This window comes from Centropristis striata, chromosome 8 (genome assembly GCF_030273125.1).
Source record: "Centropristis striata isolate RG_2023a ecotype Rhode Island chromosome 8, C.striata_1.0, whole genome shotgun sequence".
NCBI classification, from domain to species: domain Eukaryota; kingdom Metazoa; phylum Chordata; class Actinopteri; order Perciformes; family Serranidae; genus Centropristis; species Centropristis striata.
In genome coordinates, this window is record NC_081524.1 from 37244283 (window position 1) to 37264018 (window position 19736).

A 19736-nucleotide genomic window follows, 5' to 3' on the forward strand; every position below is an offset into this window, starting at 1 on the left:
GAAAAGAACAGAAAATACTCTTCACTTCAGCCTGAAGTATCTTGTAATAAACAGATCATAATATCTTTAATACGGATGCAATATTAAGAAAGTCCGGTAACACTTTACAATAACCATCATTTATAAATGGTAAACAGATTTATTAATGTTTAATCATCATTTATAAACTGTATATAGGCCATTTAGAATGGTAAATACATAATTGATTAATGTTTAACTAACTAAATAATTTATAAATGGCAAATAGATGGTATATTAATGTAAGTTTATAGTTACTTTACTATTAACAAACAATTCAATTATAATTAATAGTTTATTAGTAGTTTTGGTTGAACTCATTTTAACATTTCTAACACCATATTAAGTATGTTAATGATTTTGAAATGATTCATATACCTTTAAGAAATTGGTTGAATTTTTTTTAAGATTAAATACTTTGTAAATGTTAATTCTTGGTTTATAAACCATCTATAAACATTATTTAGTCGGTTATTGTAAAGTGTTACCGAAAGTCCTAAATGAACTAAAATATAATCAAAATATATACATATATATATAAACAATAAGCTGTGTGGGTGTCTGGAGGAAATAAGGACAGCCTGAAGAATAGGCATTATGTGTGAGTGACTGAAGAAGATTAATTTTATGCTGAGGCAGTGTATGTGCATGTATGTGTGGGTGAGAGACAAAGAGAAAAGGGGAGAGGGAGACATTGTGAGTCCGTGAGCATTAGCCTAACCTTGTGAGAGCTGGCTGCCCCCTCTTTCTCTTTGTGTGGGGAAGATGAAATTTCATGGTTTATTTTCTATTCTGCTGTACACACACACACACACACACACTGCCCTGTCAGCTAAAACACCACCTGTTTCCACCTGTTAAATGACAAGACAGTGCAGTGGATGTGTATAAAAGGTATGGGGGGGATTTGACAGAAAAGATGGATAAAAGAGGACACAGAAGATGAAAAATAAGGGACAAAAATGGAGGGATGCTGAGGGGATGAGAGGGCAAACAATGAAAAAGGAGAGGATGCTTTAAAGGAAATCCAAGAGGCAATAAAGTAAAGGGAGGAGAGGACAGTAGGGTTTTGATGAGAGTGTAGAGGAGACGGAGGCGAGGGGAGAAGAGAAGGAGGTGTAAGAAGTTGAAGGAAGGGATAAGTGGGGAGATGATAGTGCGATCAGCCCTGCAGCTGATAGCAAAGCTCAAGGACACAATTACTCTGAACGGACACTGAGCCATGACTGAGACTTCAGGGGAGTTTAAGTCCTCTGAACAACCAGAATTACCTGTAAATCCACATCAACACTTCACTGACATTCACCTTGTGTGTACAGGCACAAACAGAGTCACAACCCCAGACTGCAGGTTGTGCAGCCAAACCGACATTAAGGTCTTCTCTCCTCTCTGCAGTACGTGATACTTTCAACAAGTATTCTGACACTAATGACAACTGGCATTTTCACTGAGATACATCACATTTCACAATAAGCTTTCCTTAAGTTTGCTCATCAAGACTGTTTCTGCACTGCAAAAAAAGAAAAGTTGGGTGAACTCAAAATTTCGAGGCAACAAACTTCGATAAAATTTTAAGTTGGACAATTAAACTAAATATTTTAAGTTTTGTTTTTGAGTCTGCTCAACTCTGAATTCAGATTTTTTAACTTATAATTTTACATTGTAATAACTTTTCATCCTTACTTCAATGTGCTGAATTGGCACGATTGTAATGCTGCTATGATATGTTAGCTAATGTTGCGACCATAATTTTGAGTTAGCATTGATACGCTAATGGCTACTCTTGTAGCTGTAACAAGCAGCGCCGCTAGTATCAGTTAGCCGCTAGCATCAGTTAGCCGCTAGCTTTCGCTAATGACAGAATTTCACCGCTTTCCTGCATTTCACAACAAAGAAATAAGAGTTAGCAGAACTATTGTCCCTTGTTGTGAACCCCAACTTAAAGATATAAGTAACAACAACTCACAAACTTGTTTTTGAGCAGATAACTGGCTTCCTTTGTTGTGCTAACTTACATTATTGCCCTAAATGTCAATAATTTATATTTCCAAGTTTTACCAACTTAAATCACTGTTTTAGGCCAAAAAATACGAGTTGGCTTTTTTTTGCAGTGTGGGAAGTTAAAGTTTAATGCTCATTATACCATAGTCTGGGTGAATACTTGATTCTGACTGCAGGGTGTCAATTAATTCCTAATAATGGAAACTATGAAGTAGTTCCAGTGAAACTCCATTAACATCCTAAATAAATTGTGCTGGCAAAGTCAAAGCCTCCATTTATAATTCACTGCAACACATTGACAAGCTAACAAGTCAACCATACACAGTTATTGTTATTGATATCTTGCTACCATAAGATTTGCTTTCTTGCTTGCTGAGCCGGACTAGAAATATCTCCTAATGCCAAGTTGTATTCAAGGTTTGTCCTATTAACTGGATTGGTAAACAACGTCTCCATTGCATACAAAATCTTATGGGATGGTAATGATTTTTTCAGCTATTAGTCAAACCCTCAGGTGTTACAAGGGAAGGTAATATCACACATATAAAGAAAAAGTTTGTTTGTTTTTCTTCAGGAAGTGACCATGGTATAAGGAGAATAATGCATTTGGGGGCATTATCCCTTAACCTGGGAAATAGGTCTGTTCGTGCTGTTCTGATTCACCCAAAAATATGAAGTTTGCCCATTTGTCATGAAATTTGGACAAAGATCAGCAACCAATCAGCAACTAATGAACCTTGTGTTAATACTGCTTTCTCTTTGCTGCTTTAAAAGCTTTGAAGTGCCCTAAAAATGTTTAATTTCAACATCTACAATCACACAGATCAGGCTGACGAGGCTCCAGATCAGCTACGAGGAGACCTTGTGGTGAGATTGTTTTGTGAACAGGTTGAGCTAAATCTTGAATTATAAAGTATTTTACTTCCATCTGCATTGGGATGCTGTGAAAAGCATAGATTTAAAAAAAAAAAAAAACAGAATGTAGTGATTTGTAAATCCTTTTCGACCTACATTCAACTGAATACAGTACAAACACTTATAATAAGATATTTAATGTTCAAACTAATAAACTTTTGTTTTTTGTACACTTTGAATTTGATGCATTGCTGTTTTTGAATCATATCTGTAGGTATCTTGCATGAACTATGACAACAATATTCCAATAACAAATAGTCTGACCTGTCTTGGTGTTTCCTCCCTTGTATCTGATCTGCTGAATCGCCTCAAGCAACGCTTCCTTGTTGCTATGGGAACTCAGCTGGAATTCTGTCCGAGCATCGTCGCTGAACTGAGCGATGGCCACCTGCAGCCACAGACAGACAGACAGACAGACAGACAGACAGACAGAAAAGTGAAATAAGTTTTCATCACATGTCAACTCAACTTAACTATCCATCTTCTGGACCATCATTCTTCCTTCTGGGCCATCCATTCTAGCATTAGGCAACACCAAACTGTGTGTGTTTGTGCAGGTTTGACTCTGTTTCCTCCAAAATGAAAACCAAGAAGCCAAATTGCTCCAAGCAGCCCATGTGGCATGATATGAGCTCTACGAAGCCAAATGTTTGCACTTTGGGTCCAAAAACTGAATGCTCACCTCATTATCACCTACATTTCATGCATTTCACAACAGCATTAAACAGATGCTGCCTTTGTTCGCTGAAGGAAACACTGTAATTATACAAAGTGGGTGTACACAAAGTGAATACTTTACAAATTGAACTGTAAATCACACACAAGTGACGTTTTAATGGTTTAATGGGTGAAAGCAGTAACAGGTCACAGATTTCAACCTTTTTTCAACGTGGTCAGTGCGGGTGTTCTGAATATTTTCACATTCAGCACATTCAGTAAAGGGCCATGATGTCCAACTGGAATACTACAGCCTTATTTTATGCAAGTCAGTAGTTTAAAAATCACACAATATATATGTACAGATGTATATATAAATCCCAAATCGGAGCTATCATCAATCTAATTGGCTTACTCTAAGGAGGAGAAAACAACTATCATTACCTCCAGACTGCTAATGGTGCTGTTGTTGGCTCAAGGCAGCCTACATTAACCAGCCAACTCTCTCTTTACTGTACAGCCAAGTTTCTCACATTACAGCCAGTGTGTTGCTGTTGGTAGCCTACTGCCAGAGGGCTAAGGGGCACACGGAGGGTAGCAAACTGCGTAACAGCAGACATTACACAAATGAAGGGAAAAGGTTTAGAAAGCACCTCTACGGTGTGACAAATGAACCAGCTGAGCTCTGCTGACATAGTAGGGCGTGCAGGCAAGAAGCACGAAGAAATTAGTTCGCAATGACAATACAGAATTACTGCCCCGAGTTACGACTGATGGACCTGATACATGAGAAACACTGTGAGGCAGTGGAGAAGGTAATATTCACTGCAGGAGTGTGATTCAAAGTATTGTTCATGGTGAGAATCAAGTTGATAGTGTGTTAGTGGATGTTTGAACCATCTGAACTTCATTCCAGCTTTTAATGCATCAAGCCTTAACTGATTAGGACCACCACTCCTGCCAGAAAACTAATGTTTACTGGCACAAAACACAATGGCAGCAAATGAGCAAACTTAATCGACTTCTGCGCAGCTATTAAAAAAAAAACTATTTCCAGAAAGTTAAGATTGACTCACTGGGGATTTAAAGTTCCTACTCGATTTTCTAAACTTTTCTATAGATACAAGGCTGTGGTCCTGCTGATTTGTCAGGGGACGGCCAGAGAACATTGGGGGAAATTTTGCTCCAAAGCATCCTTCCTGAATCAATTAATGGCAACAGCAGCAGCCTTCCTCAAACAATAAATGAGCTGAGTCCACACGGGTCAAAAGGACGATGAGTACACTCGGGTTAGTTAAGATTCATTATTTGGGCAAATGTCAGTTACGTCCAGATAACAGAAAGCTCAATCACTCTCGTCCTTTCATTATGGACATACAGCATTCTGTGTCTATTATTCCATTATATACTGAATGTCTGTTTTAGATACACTACCGGTCAAAAGTTTTAGAACACCCCAATTTTTCCAGTTTTTTATTGAAATTCAAGCAGTTCAAGTCAAATGAACAGCTTGAAAGAGTACAAAGGTAAGTGGTGAACTGCCAGAGGTAAATAAAAAAAGGTAAGCTTAACCAAAACTGAAAAAATAATGTACATTTCAGAATTATACAAGTAGGCCTTTTTCAGGGAACAAGAAATGGGTTAACAACTTAACTCTATGGAGTCTTGGGCTATTTTGTCAATTTTTGAATTATTTTCATGTCTTTGTAAGTCATTTTGTGTCTTTTGGTGTCTTTTTTTTAGTCATTTTGTGTCTTTTTTTGGTCATTTTATGTCTTTTGGTGTCTTTTTTGTCATTTTGTGTCTTTTTTTGGTCATTTTGTGTCTTTTTTTAGTCCTTTAGTCCAACATAAAATGTGATTTTGAATCTTTTTTTTACTTTCAAACACTATCATGCTCAGTAAAGAATTTTAAATTTTGCAAATGTGCATTAATTTCAGAGTACACTGAGACATTAAACTGCATCATTTTCAATTAAATTCTGCAAAAGTTTGTGTGTTCTAAAACTTTTGACCAGTAGTGTATATTTGTAAGGATATTAAAACTTTTTACCCCTTTCTGTTTTGCAGAACAGTTGAAAGTGAAATGAGTTGCAGTATATGAAAGATGGAGGTCACAGGATGGAGTATGTGGCTTGGGGTCAATGGGTTATTGGATAGTTGTGTGTTTAATTATATGTTAGGCACTGTGCTTTGCTTGAAAAACATAGTTTCTAGAAACATTCATAACTCATGTAGAATATGCAGAGGTTTATAATGTCTTTCTATTGGAGGATTATCCCAAAGAAATCAATTTGAAAATGAACAAATATACAATTTTCACAACATTCCCTCTTATTTGAATGGGTTCTGTACCCACAGATAATATGTCATTTCATTATTTCATCATTTTTATGGTTTCCAATGTGGCTACTTTTGGCAAGATCCCCAGCATCTGCTTTACATTTCATTTCCCCCGAGCATGCATTTCAGAAAGAAATTGCTATAACAAAGAGAATGAATTACAAAGCGAGTGAGCAAAAATTAAAAGCCTTAGGCACATTTGTATTTCTGCTGGGTAACTTATGGTACTGTATAAACTGGAAATACAGTATTTTTTTTACTAGACACAGACATTCAGACTAGACACAAGCACCACTAGCGGTGGTCATAAATGTGAATACCAGCACTCCAAGGAGACTCACTGTTCACACCAGTATGGTCTAGACTCAATTCTAATATTTTTAATATATATTTTTTGTAGCCGAGGGGTGATTTGTGCCTTATATTTATAAAACAACACCACGGTTGCTTCACAGTCCAGACCAAGACCACACACTTTATTACTCCTTCCAACCTTGACACAGGCTGCGCATACCAGATCCACTTCTTTTGTTCTTACCTTTCACAATAAAAGCCCAGGACATACAGTACTATACAAAAGTCTTAGGCAGGTATGAAAAAATGCTGTAAAGTTAGAATGCTTTCAAAATAAGACAAGGGAAAAAAAGAAAATGATCAATTCACAAAAAGCAAAGTGAGTGAACAGAAGAAAAATCTAAATCAAATCAATATTTAGTGTGACCACCCTTTACCTTCAAACCAGCATCAATTCTTTCACACCTGCCTAAGACTTTTGCACAGGACTATATATTATGTAAATGTTTTCTAGACTGATTCAATTGAACAAGTTTTGCAAATGTCGTAAATACACATCACAGCTGGTATTTATTGTTTTGATGATGAAATATTTGCATTTTCATGTCATGTTCTTACTTTTCCCTGAGGTTGGAAATGACTTCGGTGTGGGTGTGGTCACATGACTAACCTGTGTGCCATCTGGTCCAATCAGATCCAGCGATCCCATGGTGCTGTAGAGGAAACGTGTGATCTTCATGAAGTTGTCGTCTCCAATCGACCAGGAACCATCGACCAGGAACGCCAGGTCAGCCTTGGCCTCCTTACACACTAGACACACACACAGACAGACAGACAGACACACACACACACACACACACACACACACACACCAGACGGACAGACAGACAGACAGACAGACAGACAGACACACACACACACACACACACACACACACACACACACACACACACACACACACACGGACAGACAGACAAACAGACAGACAGACACACACACACACACACAACAGACAGACAGACAGACAGACAGACACACACACACACACACACGGCAGACAGACAGACAGACAGACACACACACACACACACACACACACGATAGACAGACAGACAGACAGACAGACAGACACACACACACACACACACACACACACACACACACACACGATAGACAGACAGACAGACAGACAGGACATATATATAGATTTAGTCAGCAGATCAGTTCATCTCTTCATTTCAAGAAGTAATTTCATAAAGACTGAAGGTCTGCGGAGGACAAAGCATAACTTGAATGTTAACTGGCTGCCTAATATATTCAGACTCTGAGTAAATATGCACAGTATAAAGCACTGCAAATATACATCGGCTGCAAAAGGGTAAATATGCAAAGGCAGGGTCCTCAGATTAACTTGCACACTGTAGAGTTCATAAGATTAAAAGTATGGCACACTTTCTCAAACTTAAGTTCAAAACAGATTTTTCTGACCACAAAATGTGCTATATATCCAGTGTGTTTGTGTATTTTCTCTCTCCTTAGGTAAGCTGCTCATTCATATTCCTGGTCCAGCTTTTCTTCTTTTATTCTTCTCAGGTTTCTAAATGACTCCCAGTAGCCTTATCTTTACTGCTCTAAAGTTGTTGTGTGGTTTTTAACAAGTTTTCAAACTCCAGTTCTTCACTGAATTCCAAAGCCCTGTCCATGAGCACGTCAGTCTCTATAAAGCCGGTAAAAAACCTAAACTGTATCAACACTATTTGGGTGGAAATGTGGTTGTCGTACTAAGTGCAACAAAATATAAGAAGAGGAGAGGAGAGAAATACTGAAATAATACTAGTGCTATTGTTTTTCATTAGGGACAAATGCTATTATTGTGTATTTTTTTAGAGAAGTTCATAAGAGGAGCTCTCATGCTTGTCATAAATTTCAAGTTAAAGGTCAGCTGGAGATTGTTTTGATTACACAGTTTTATGTGGCTCATTCTGATAAAAGCTGTGATGATATTACACAAACTTCCTGTCTGAAGTCTCACCACTCACCACTGTCACTTTGTTTTTTTTCTCATTTCTTTCTGTCTGTTAATACTGTGTCTTTGTCATTTGTCTTTCTTTATATCTGAAGCTCTTTCTCTTCGTGTCCATCACTTTGTTTCATTCTCCTCCTTTCTCTCTTACTGTCTATCTCTCTTCCACTTACACACCTTTGCTTTCTGTATCCCTGTTGTCTCTTTGTGCTTCTGTCGTGAGTAAAGGTTGCCTGTCATTGCAGACAGAGGCATCGCTCTGACAAAGGTCAGAAACTTAGAGAGAAATGCTTACAGACGGGCTCAGCGGGTGTGTCGGTTCATGTCTGTGTAGTTTGTTTTTTTACCTGAGTCCATCAGACAGGAACAGAGGCGGAGTATCGTCTGGGTAGCAGGTGGAGGGTCACATAGTGAACTTGTAACCTCTTTGTTCCTAACCTTTTAGGCTTGTCTTGTTTGGAAAAATCCTCTACAGTCGGAATATTCTGCCTCTTTCATGTCATGAGTCATTTGCTGTTGCAGCTTGAATCAGTTTGAAAAAATGTCCTATAATATTTTAGTTTGTAAGTGATTCAATAAACATTGGAAGGGAAAATAACTTTACACTTAGTGTAGCTTCCTGGGTAAAGAAAATGGAAATAGTGTGCAGTGGTGGAAGAAGTATTCAGATCCTTTACTTAAGTAAAAGTACTAATACCACACTGTGAAATTACTCCACTACAAGTAAAAGTCCTGCCTTCAAAACTTACTTCAGTAAAAGTACAAAAGTATCAGCATCAAAATGTACTTAAAGTATCAAAAGTAAAAGTACTCGTTTTGCAGAATGACCCCACTCAGATTGTTAAATATATTCTCAATATATGATTTGATAATTATTATTGATGCATTTATATAAGCAGCATTTTATTTTCTCAAGGTAGGGCTCATTTTAACTATTTAATATGCTTTTATGAGATCTAATTTAGAAAATGTCACTTTAAACTTCATGTTTTTCATGTTAAATCCCGATCTGAAAAGTAACTAAAGCTGCTGGCTATATGTAGTGGAGTAAAAAGTATAACATTTGCCTCTAAATGTAGTGGAGTAGAAGTATAAAGTTACATAAAATGGAAATACTCAAGTAAAGTACAAGTACCTCAAAATTTTACTTAAGTACAGTACTTGAGTAAATGTACTTAGTTACATTCCACCACTGATAGTGTGTTACTGTTAAAGTTATGGCTTGCATGTTTATGAGGACAAAGCCAACATGCACATAATGCAGTTTGCTAAGAGTCCTGGCATGTCACCTGTCCATCACAGCTTCACCCAGTTATTGGACCGGGCCCTCTGGTGTAACAGAAACTTCACTGAAGTGGAAGCTGGGTGGGAGCGATCAGGTTAGCTCTGCTGAGCCTGAGCTAATAAGCTAATAGACCAGGATTAGAGTAGCATTTCTTTATTTTGGCATAAACTGCAGCCCACAGTGGCTGGTGTATAGCTCATACAATAAAGCCATTGTGGAATATAGTAAACGTCTCATAGATTTCCCGTGTGAGACATTTGATCGTTTTTTTTGTTGTTTTTTTCCTTTTCCCTTTTTGCTTATCTTAAATTTAACCTGCATAAGTTATAGCACCAGTAAAGGTCCTTCCAGGCCACTGTTGATGTTTTGAAACTAAACACAGTTCACAGCTGTGAAACGAGTCCAGCGTGACATAAGAAAGCAACTCTATTAAAAGTAAACACTTTTGCTTCCTGTTTCGAAATCATGCCAGTGCATGGTTTGCATAACATATAGTCACACAGACACTGTGCTGTTGATCATTGTTTTATGTTTAAGAGCAAAGCTACCGCTCTGTTTACATTTATACAGTCATAGAAAAAATTATTAGACCATTGTTTTCTTCAATTTCTTGTTCATTTTAATGCCTGGTACAACTAACGGTACATTTGTTTGGACAAATATAATGATAACAACAAAAATAGCTGATAATAGCTGTTTAATTTAAGAGCTGATATCTAGCCATTTTCCATGGTTTCTTGATAATGATTTTGGTTATTAGATTACTTACTTTACTTACTTACTTACTTACTTTACTTTATTACTTTATTCATCCCCGAAGGGAAATTCGGTTGTCACAGCAGTCCGGTATTCAAGTACAATAAAATACAATAAAATACAATAGAATAAGATACTGAGGTAGCATAAATAAAAACAACAATAGAAAAAAAACAGAATAGAACAAGGACACAAGTTAAAAAAAGCAGATCAGTTGGTAGGATGGTTGGTAAGATGATGGTAATGATACTGATGATATGATGGCAACATAATAGTGACTAGGTATATAATTGTAATAATAGTACAGTATATAATATATAATATGTAATAATAAATAAATAGTAACAATATAAAATAAAATAAAATAATTATAAATAATTAAAATAATTAATAAATAATATAAATAATTAATAATTATCAAGAAAACCATGGAAAATGTCTAGATACCAGCTCTTAAATTAAACTCTTATCAGCTATTTTTGTTGTTATCATTATATGTGTCCAAACAAATGTACCATTAGTTGTACCAGGCATTAAAATGAACAAGATATTAGAGAAAACAGGGGTGGTCTAGTATTTTTTTCCATGACTGTATGTAGTTGCAGTTCATGCAGTTCATATATAGTTCCATTTGATATGAAACATGAAAATCAGGCAAGCAGTTTGTCCCTAATCCTGCAGACAATCCTGTCGAAAAACCTTCCCTCCTTGGCGGAGGTAATGAGAGTTACCTTCTTTAGCAGGTGGGATGGTGGGGGGGGGCTCTGTGGTGGGGGGTTCAGTGGGAGCTTGAGTGGGCGCTGGCACTGGACACACAAACACACAGAGAAGAAAAAAAGACAAGGTCATCAATCACGATGGCAGTGACAAGTGGCTCTCCCGTCAGGTTTATGTGTCGACCACACACACACTAACAGTCCATAAGCTGGCACAATGAGAGACAGCAGAAACCTGTTTCTATTAACTTGAGAAGTTTCCTAATCCTCTTCCTTCCTTCCTCCGACAGCTGAGTTTCTAGGCCTTGATAGAGAAAAGATTTCTAGTGCAATGTGTATTTACAACCTACGTGTACATGAGCAATCCAGCTGCTGTGTTTTTCTCTGTTTATCTTTCCTCCCATCACCCAGTTACAGCAATCAGACTTTATCTCTCGACTTTTTTTCTATACATCTCTTTTTCCTCTCCTCAATAAGTTGAGGACAGCAGGAGTACTATTTTCATCAGTCTGCTATCTGTCTGACCAGAGGCAGTTTTTTTTTTAGAGTCAAAACAGCCCCCAGGTTAAGGTATGCCTCAGTGCCAAGCCAATTACTTTGCAGGAAGCAGTAGGTTCTGTCAAACCAGGGTACAGCAACTAAATCATCTACTTCACCGAAATAGAAAGAGTTATCGCAACAAATGTTTCTGCAGCTTCTGCAGGAACTTGTTGGTGACTAAAGTGATGATGAACAAATTATGTGTTTGATTAGATTAGATAGATACATTTGCTGTTTGGTGATGTGAGATTGTGAAAAAATGTAATTTAACTTTAAGTGCAGTGATTTTTGGGAGTTTAGGAGACAGTCATGTCAAAAAACCACTTAATTCCTGATGTTGATGTACTTTTCTCTCAAAACAGCTTTCTTTTCTGTTTTATTTTCTGTTTTCTGTCTCTGTATTTGTTCATGCATATTCTGTAAAGCGACATTGAATATTTTTAAAAGCACTATTATTAATACTTCTAGACATCTTTAGTTAGTTTGCAGACATATAAATGATGTGATCATCATATTAAATGCCATATATTGTTATAGAATAAACAACCTAACAATTGGCAAGAATCTTGCAATACAATATGTACAATGATACAGGGGTTACAATTCAATAAAATATTGCAATACTGTAAGCAAGGCAATATGTTGAGATTTTTTTCGTGTAATTTTAGGAAAACTTGTCATATTATAAAGAATACACCCCCATACGCAGAAAACCTGTAACATCCGGCATCACAGCACTACTTTTTGTGCAATCTGCCTGATAAAAATATTTGCATGTAAACTATTAATTTAAAATAAGTAGTGCTTGTGAGAATTGATACGGTATCACAAAACATAACATTGTGATATTATGAACAGCATATAAAGTATTCAAATTAGCTCCACCCCATCAGGTACAAAATAATAAGTCTACTTACATGTTAATGCATCAATCATTATTATTTAATGTGGTTATAAAATTCCTCTATAACATTTGATCAATCTGAAAGGGACTATCTAGCATAACAATTTAATTCATGTTTGATTCAGGTACATTTTCCTCATGATTAAATATGGCTGTCTTTGGACCTATAACTGTTGCTGAAATCAACTTGAAGAGCTTCCTGTTGAATTTAGTGGACAGCTGTCTACTCAACATGTGTATCTATAAGCCTGTTTGTGAGCTGAGCACTCCTGGTCCCTGGAGCTGTGCAGTTCTCCTCAGCTACTGAGCTGACCAATGAACTGCAACAGCAGCCTCCATGTTCTCAGAGAGAGATATCTGTCATATACTGGACTTTATGTTTCTGCTAATTTTACTGCTGTTTTTTTTTTAGTTTCATGCCAATAAAGCCATTGAATTGAATGTGTTGAAATTGATGATAAAAAACAGAAATAGATGGGATAAAACTCAACATATTCCACTTACCTGCTTTCGTCCTGAGACATGAGAACATTATGCCTGTACACTGCAAAAAAGCCAACTTGTATTTTTTGGCCTAAAACAGTGATTTAAGTTGGTAAAACTTGGAAATATAAATTATTGACATTTAGGGCAATAATGTAAGTTAGCACAACAAAGCAAGCCAGTTGTCTGCTCAAAAACAAGTTGGTGAGTTGTTGTTACTTATATCTTTAAGTTGGGATTCACAACAAGGGACAATAGTTCTGCTAACTCTTATTTCTTTGTTGTGAAATGTGGGAAAGCGGTGAAATTTGGTCAATAGTGAAAGCTAGCGGCTAACTGATGCTAGCGGCGCTGCTAGTTATAGCTACAAGAGTAGCCATTAGCGTATCAATGCTAACTCAAAATTGTGGTCGCAACATTAGCTGACATTTCATAGCGGCGTTACAATCGTGCCAATTCAGCACATTGCAGAAGTTAGCAGAAGTAAAGATTAAAAGGTATTACAATGTAAAATTATAAGTTAGTACAACTTACAGTTGAGTTGACAAAAATCTGAATTCAGAGTTGAGCAGACTCAAAAAACAAAACTTAAAATATTTAGTTTAATTGTCCAACTTAAAATTTTATCGAAGTTTGGTGCCTTGAAATTTTGAGTTCACCCAACTTTTCTTTTTTTGCAGTGTATATACAGTGTAAAAAACCTTTGCAACATACGCGTCATGTCAGTGATGGAGACAGAAGGTCCCTCCATTTCCTGCATGTGGGTGTGAACGCTGATCTGGTACTGGCTGCTGGGTGTGAGGTCAAAGAAGCACTGTCTGGAAGCACCGCCGCCGAGGCTCACTTCCTGCCTCTGACCATCTGCAAGTAAACAACAACACAAAACATGACTTACAGGGAAAGTTCAGATCAAGAGTCATACAATTCAAACAAATTCAAATCCGTGTAAAGTGCCTGTTTCACATTAACTGTATTTACAGAGCACATTTCCTCGATTTCAGTCATGTTCTGCATCAAATTCAAGCCTGGGAGCTGCCAAGTAGAATCAGCTTTATTGGAGCAGTCAGGTTGTTAAGTGCCAGCTCAAGGGCACATTTAAGGTTAGCTGCAGAAACATATCATATTCTCAGGTCATCTGGATATTCAAACTTGATGTGGAAATCTTGCCTTTTAACCACAGAAAAAGTACATTTTTAGGCTTTATGTTTTATTGATTTTATTTGTAACAAAGTTTGAAAACAAACCAGGTTAATATCGACTGTGATACATCAAACTTATTTATCACGGGTGAATGCACGAAAAAGTAAGGTAACTTGATAATTCTGCAGTTAAAATCAATGCAGGAAAACAAACATTATATCGCATGAAAAATGAAAAGAATCACAATATTGATTTGTTTCCTCTTCTGTTGTCAATTTCCTTTGGATTGCAGAGAGTGAACACTTTCGCAACACTTGAGAATTTATTTTGAAAAGCCATGGAGGGACAGCATCAGAGGAAAAAGCTAAAATGAACGAGAATTTATATTGGCAGCCAAAAAGGGACAAAGTGGGAGAGCACATACACACATGTGCTAATAGCTGCCATTTGTCAGTTTCATTAGTCTAATTCTATTTCCTAATGTGTCTCTCATCTCGGAGAGTGACAAATTCGCTCCTCCTCCACACAGGAAACACCCATAGCTAATAAAGTTTAGGGAAACAGCTGTCACACAGAGAGCACACTTTTCCATCTGAGAAGGTGTTTAAGCAGCTGGTTGGCTCTGCATGGATTAAACCAAATCTTTAAACTCCTGCTAGAATATCCAGTCACTGCTAAGGCAGGAGGGACGGAGACTCAGAGATAAATAGAAAATATGTGAAGGAAAGAAGATGGATGAGAGAAGTCTTCCTCCTTCTTTCTGTCTATTTCTGACAGTAAAAGGGAGGAAAATATGTCCACACATCACTTAGTGTGCATGTTTCCTCTACATTTAGAAGTAGTGTCTCTAATCCAGACCTGGGCATTAGGCGGCTCGCGGGCCACATCCGGCCCGCGTGAGGTTACCCAGAAATTAGAAATCAATACAACCGCAGTGCTTTTATTTTGAAGGCGATTTACGTATAACTGAGTTACCCGAGGTACCTTGTCAAAAACACCTATTGCTTTTTACATAAAGTTAATAAATTGACAAGTTAAAAATTCCTTGGTCACCTTGTGAATCCAACAATAGCAAACATTAGCATTAGCACTTGAGCAAACAATCACTTTTACTATAGTTAAGACAACAAATATAGCCACTAATATATATGAGAGAATAAATAAACTTTAACAAACATTGTTTCCTGTCAGCCACTATAGAAGCCTTTTAGATACTTTATATCAACTTTATATTAATTACGACGCACTCATTATTATTTACCGTTCGTTTTTCATTTAACCGTTGCACCTGTTATTTCCTGTCACTACCTTTCAAAATTAAAGCACCCGTTTCACACTGGACAGCACCTTTTCAAAATAAAAGCATCACAACATTGTAAAACACCTAGAAAATGTACAAACATGAAAAACAAGCTAAATAACACAAAAACATCAATAGGAACCTTGCTAAATGTCATTTACAGGTGTGTTTAAAATAAATGGAAAAGTGATATAGTGATTGGAGTATTTACTACTTTTTAATGGTATATTTGATTTACTCCACATTAACAGTCTCATCATAACATTTATTATTATCAGTAGCAGCTCAAAACCAGATAATTTACTGTATTTTATAAAGCGATTAAATTAATATTGAGCAGAACTTAGTTCAGAGTTTTGGTCCGGCCCCTGTAACCTTTGTGGTATTGGTCATGTGACCCCTTGGGAAAATTAATTGCCCACCCCTGGTCTAATCCCTACATTTACCAGCCAAAACTCACATTTATTTTAATCAACACTAACCTTCCATATTCTACTGAAACCATGTTGAGAAAATGCATTTAAAAACAACAAACATTTTATTAACTGTTGGCTTTTCTCTCAGGAGACACCGTGCCTTGCCAAACAGGCACTTTCATTATTTAAAATAAATGTATTAAATTATTTTCTCTTTCTTTTTCAAAATGCTCAACTGATGATCTGAGCAAAAGTTTTTTTATTTCACTTTTTTGCAGGTTATTAACGTGCAAATGGACTTCTATTATACAAGCGAGAACTCTAACCACTTAAAAGGATGAGTTTAATATCTTAGGAAATGGGCTTATTTGCTTTTTTAATGAAGGTTAGAAAAGAAGATCGATATCACTCTCATGCCTGTGCACTAAGAAGCTATAGAGCCAGAAGATGATTCACTTAGCTTAGTGTAAACTGAAATCAGTGGGAAATAGATGGCCTGGATCTGTTCCGGACAAATAACAACCTTCCGCTCTGAAAAGTTAACTACTTTTGAAAGTAGAGTCATTTTTTAATATCAAGTGAGAGCAGGAGACTTATATTCTGTATTGTATTGAGGTATTTGTGTACCCAATGACACGGCATCTGATTCTGCTTTCTATGTGACCTTTTGACACAGGCTGACATTTAAAAAATAAACATAGACAAAAGGTTTTCTCACCGACAGATAAATAATGAAAGGAAAGAGCAGAGTGTCAACAGGTTCAGGCACACAAGTAAAAGTAAAACCTAACTTTCTCAAAGAATCAACATGATATTTGCTTTAGTTGACATTGTGAAGGCAGTTACACAGAAAAATATCTATTTTTCTAAGTTGAAACAGTGACAGCATTAATATTTTTTCAAGTTTTTTTCAATAGATTTCATATGAAGCCCTGCTGCACAACCAACTGCCCTCTGTGGACAAATAATAATAAAACTTGAACATGAAATTGTTCACTGTTAGTGGACCAGATCCAAATACCCTCTTGTCGACAGGACATATTGTACAATGGTTTTATTAATGTTTTTTTATATTTTAGACCCTTAAGTGAATGTTTATAAAGATTTTTTTCTCTAGATTTTTCATATTTTCTACTAATTTTCTTTCTTTCCTCTACTCAGAGCTGCTTCCTTTGTTCCCTCCTTCTTTTCTTCCTCCCTCTCCCCTTTTTTCCCATTTATTAACTGAGTGAGCTGAGCATTAAACAGCTTCTAAAGGTCACGCTCTGTGTCTTTCTGACGCGATGACATGAGCTATTCTCAAAGCGGTTTCCTCCCCTGTCGTTTATTGGGGAGCGATCGGGTGCATATCATATCTCCCTTCCTTTCTGCAAACAGAGAGATTTATGAATATGCTTTACAATGTACGGCACACCCCTGCCATGTGAAAATGACAGAAATATATAACACTTATTACCTCTGAGGCTCATATCAAGAGGAAACCAGATGACTGCGAAAAGTGAAGACAACCGACACACATGTAACACACACTCATACACTGCAAAAAAGCCAACTTGTATTTTTTGGCCTAAAACAGTGATTTAATTTGGTAAAACTTGGAAATATAAATTACTGACATTTAGGGCAATAATGTAAGTTAGCACAACAAAGGAAGCCAGTTGTCTGCTCAAAAACAAGTTTGTGAGTTGTTGTTACTTATATCTTTAAGTTGGGGTTCAAAACAAGGGACAATAGTTCTGATAACTCTTTCTTTGTTGTGAAATTCGGGCATTAGCGAAAGCTAGCGGCTAACTGATGCTAGCGGCTAACTGATGCGAGCAGATAACTGATGCTAGTGGCTAACTGATGCTACCAGCTAACTGATGCTACCGGCTAACTGATGCTACTGGCTAACTGATGCTAGCGGCGCTGCTTGTTACAGCTACAAGAGTGGCCATTAGCATATCAATGCTAACTCAAAATTGTGGTCACAACATTAGCTGACATTTCGTAGCGGCGTTACAATCGTGCCAGAGAAATTCAGAGTTGAGCAGACTCAAAAACAGAACTTAAAATATTTAGTTTAATTGTCCAACTTAAATTTTATCGAAGTTTGTTGCCTTGAAATTTTGAGTTCACCCAACTTTTCTTTTTTTGCAGTGTACAACGACAGTCCTGAGTTGACTTTTCTTTGTGTTGTTAATAATAAACAGAGGAGACATTTTCACAAGGTAACACTGTAAATCTATAAGGAAACATATTCTGAATTTGGAGGTCAATCCAGCCACCTCACCAAATATCATAACTCTAGTAAAATGTCTGATTTACTGGCTGAATCGTGCTCCAGTCACTTAGCTGGCACCAGCTTTGTTCCTCACACGCTGAAATGAGTGAAGGTGCACACAGAGATGTCGGTGAGAACAGCGGATGTGTGAGCGTACATGTGTTCTAGGATTACCGCTTGTTTCCGAAAACAGTCTGAACTGAACTCCTGTCTGGAGATATTTCGTGTGTTTTTTTAAACTGCAGTTAAAAAGGTGTCATTCAGACCACATTTCAGCAAGATGGTGCACTTGAATTCAGAACAGATAAGTTCATCGAGTCACTGCTTGGCTGCCATGGTGTCACATTCTTACACAAAACTAATAAAAGCACTAAATCACAGAATGAACTCACTCCTTCACCACTTATCAGGACAAAGATGAGGACTGACCCACATACACATACACATGGATAACAGCATATCAATAATAAATGTACTCACTGAGTGTGGACTGAATGGAGACTCTGTATAACGTGGCATGTAGAAGAGGCTGCCACTGGACACACATGCTGTTGTGACGTACCTGGTAGGTCGACAAGCCAGAGACACCGAGGAACACTGGAGACAGAGACAGGCAGGTAGAAAACAAATGACAGAAAGATCAATAATGTTATCAGCCACATAAAAAACATGAAGCAGAAAATAAAAGTCAACGTGATGAATGGTTACACTGCAAAAAAGCCAACTTGTATTTTTTGGCCTAAAACAGTGATTTAATTTGGTAAAACTTGGAAATATAAATTACTGACATTTAGGGCAATAATGTAAGTTAGCACAACAAAGGAAGCCAGTTGTCTGCTCAAAAACAAGTTGGTGAGTTGTTGTTACTTATATCTTTAAGTTGGGGTTCAAAACAAGAGACAATAGTTCTGCTAACTCTTATTTCTTTGTTGTGAATTTCGGTCATTAGCGAAAGCTAGCGGCTAACTGATGCTAGCGACTAACGGATGCTAGCAGCGCTGCCTGTTTCAGCTACAAGAGTAGCCATTAGCGTATCAATGCTAACTCAAAATTGTGGTCGCAACATTAGCTGACATTTCATAGCGGCGTTACAATCGTGCCAGAGAAATTCACAGTTGAGCAAACTCAAAAACAAAACTTAAAATATTTAGTTTAATTGTCCAACTTAAAATTTTATCGAAGTTTGTTGCCTTGAAATTTTGAGTTCACCCAACTTTTCTTTTTTTGCAGTGTAGTTGTGTTTATGATCCCTTTTCGAAAAGCTTACATGGAATACATAGAAATGTAAGTTATACAAGATGTTTAACAGTATTTTTTAAAAACTGGTTTCTGACAGTGTTGCACATTTTCACATTTTCTAACCACAAACCTTTGCTCTTTCCTACTTATCTCTTTAACAATTGGTCATCCAGATCATGTAGGTCTGCAACAAACTATATTCATTGAAGATACTTTACATCTTATTAAAGAAATAGTTTGGATTCAGCAAAGAAACACATTGAAACAAACAAAACAAAAGATTGAGGCTGCGATAGAACAGCAACTGCTGTGTTCTGGAAGGTAAAATAACTGTTTTTGTCAATGGAGTCTGGTGGCTTTGAAAAAAGTCGCAGATTTACGAGACAAAAATTGCGAAAAAAAACAATTTTTTTTCTAACAGATTCACCACTTTAAATCTCATGA

The 19736-nt window shown here is 36.9% G+C and overlaps 1 protein-coding gene across 1 annotated transcript in view; it reads right to left on the reverse strand.

The window, feature by feature from the left end:
* col14a1a (collagen, type XIV, alpha 1a) overlaps positions 1–19736 on the reverse strand; it is a 192859-nt gene that overhangs the window by 85929 nt on the left and 87194 nt on the right. The window contains 5 exon segments of the mRNA XM_059340164.1: positions 3199–3322; positions 6898–7037; positions 11023–11097; positions 13649–13795; positions 18534–18650. Coding sequence (XP_059196147.1) covers positions 3199–3322; positions 6898–7037; positions 11023–11097; positions 13649–13795; positions 18534–18650 — 603 coding nt within the window.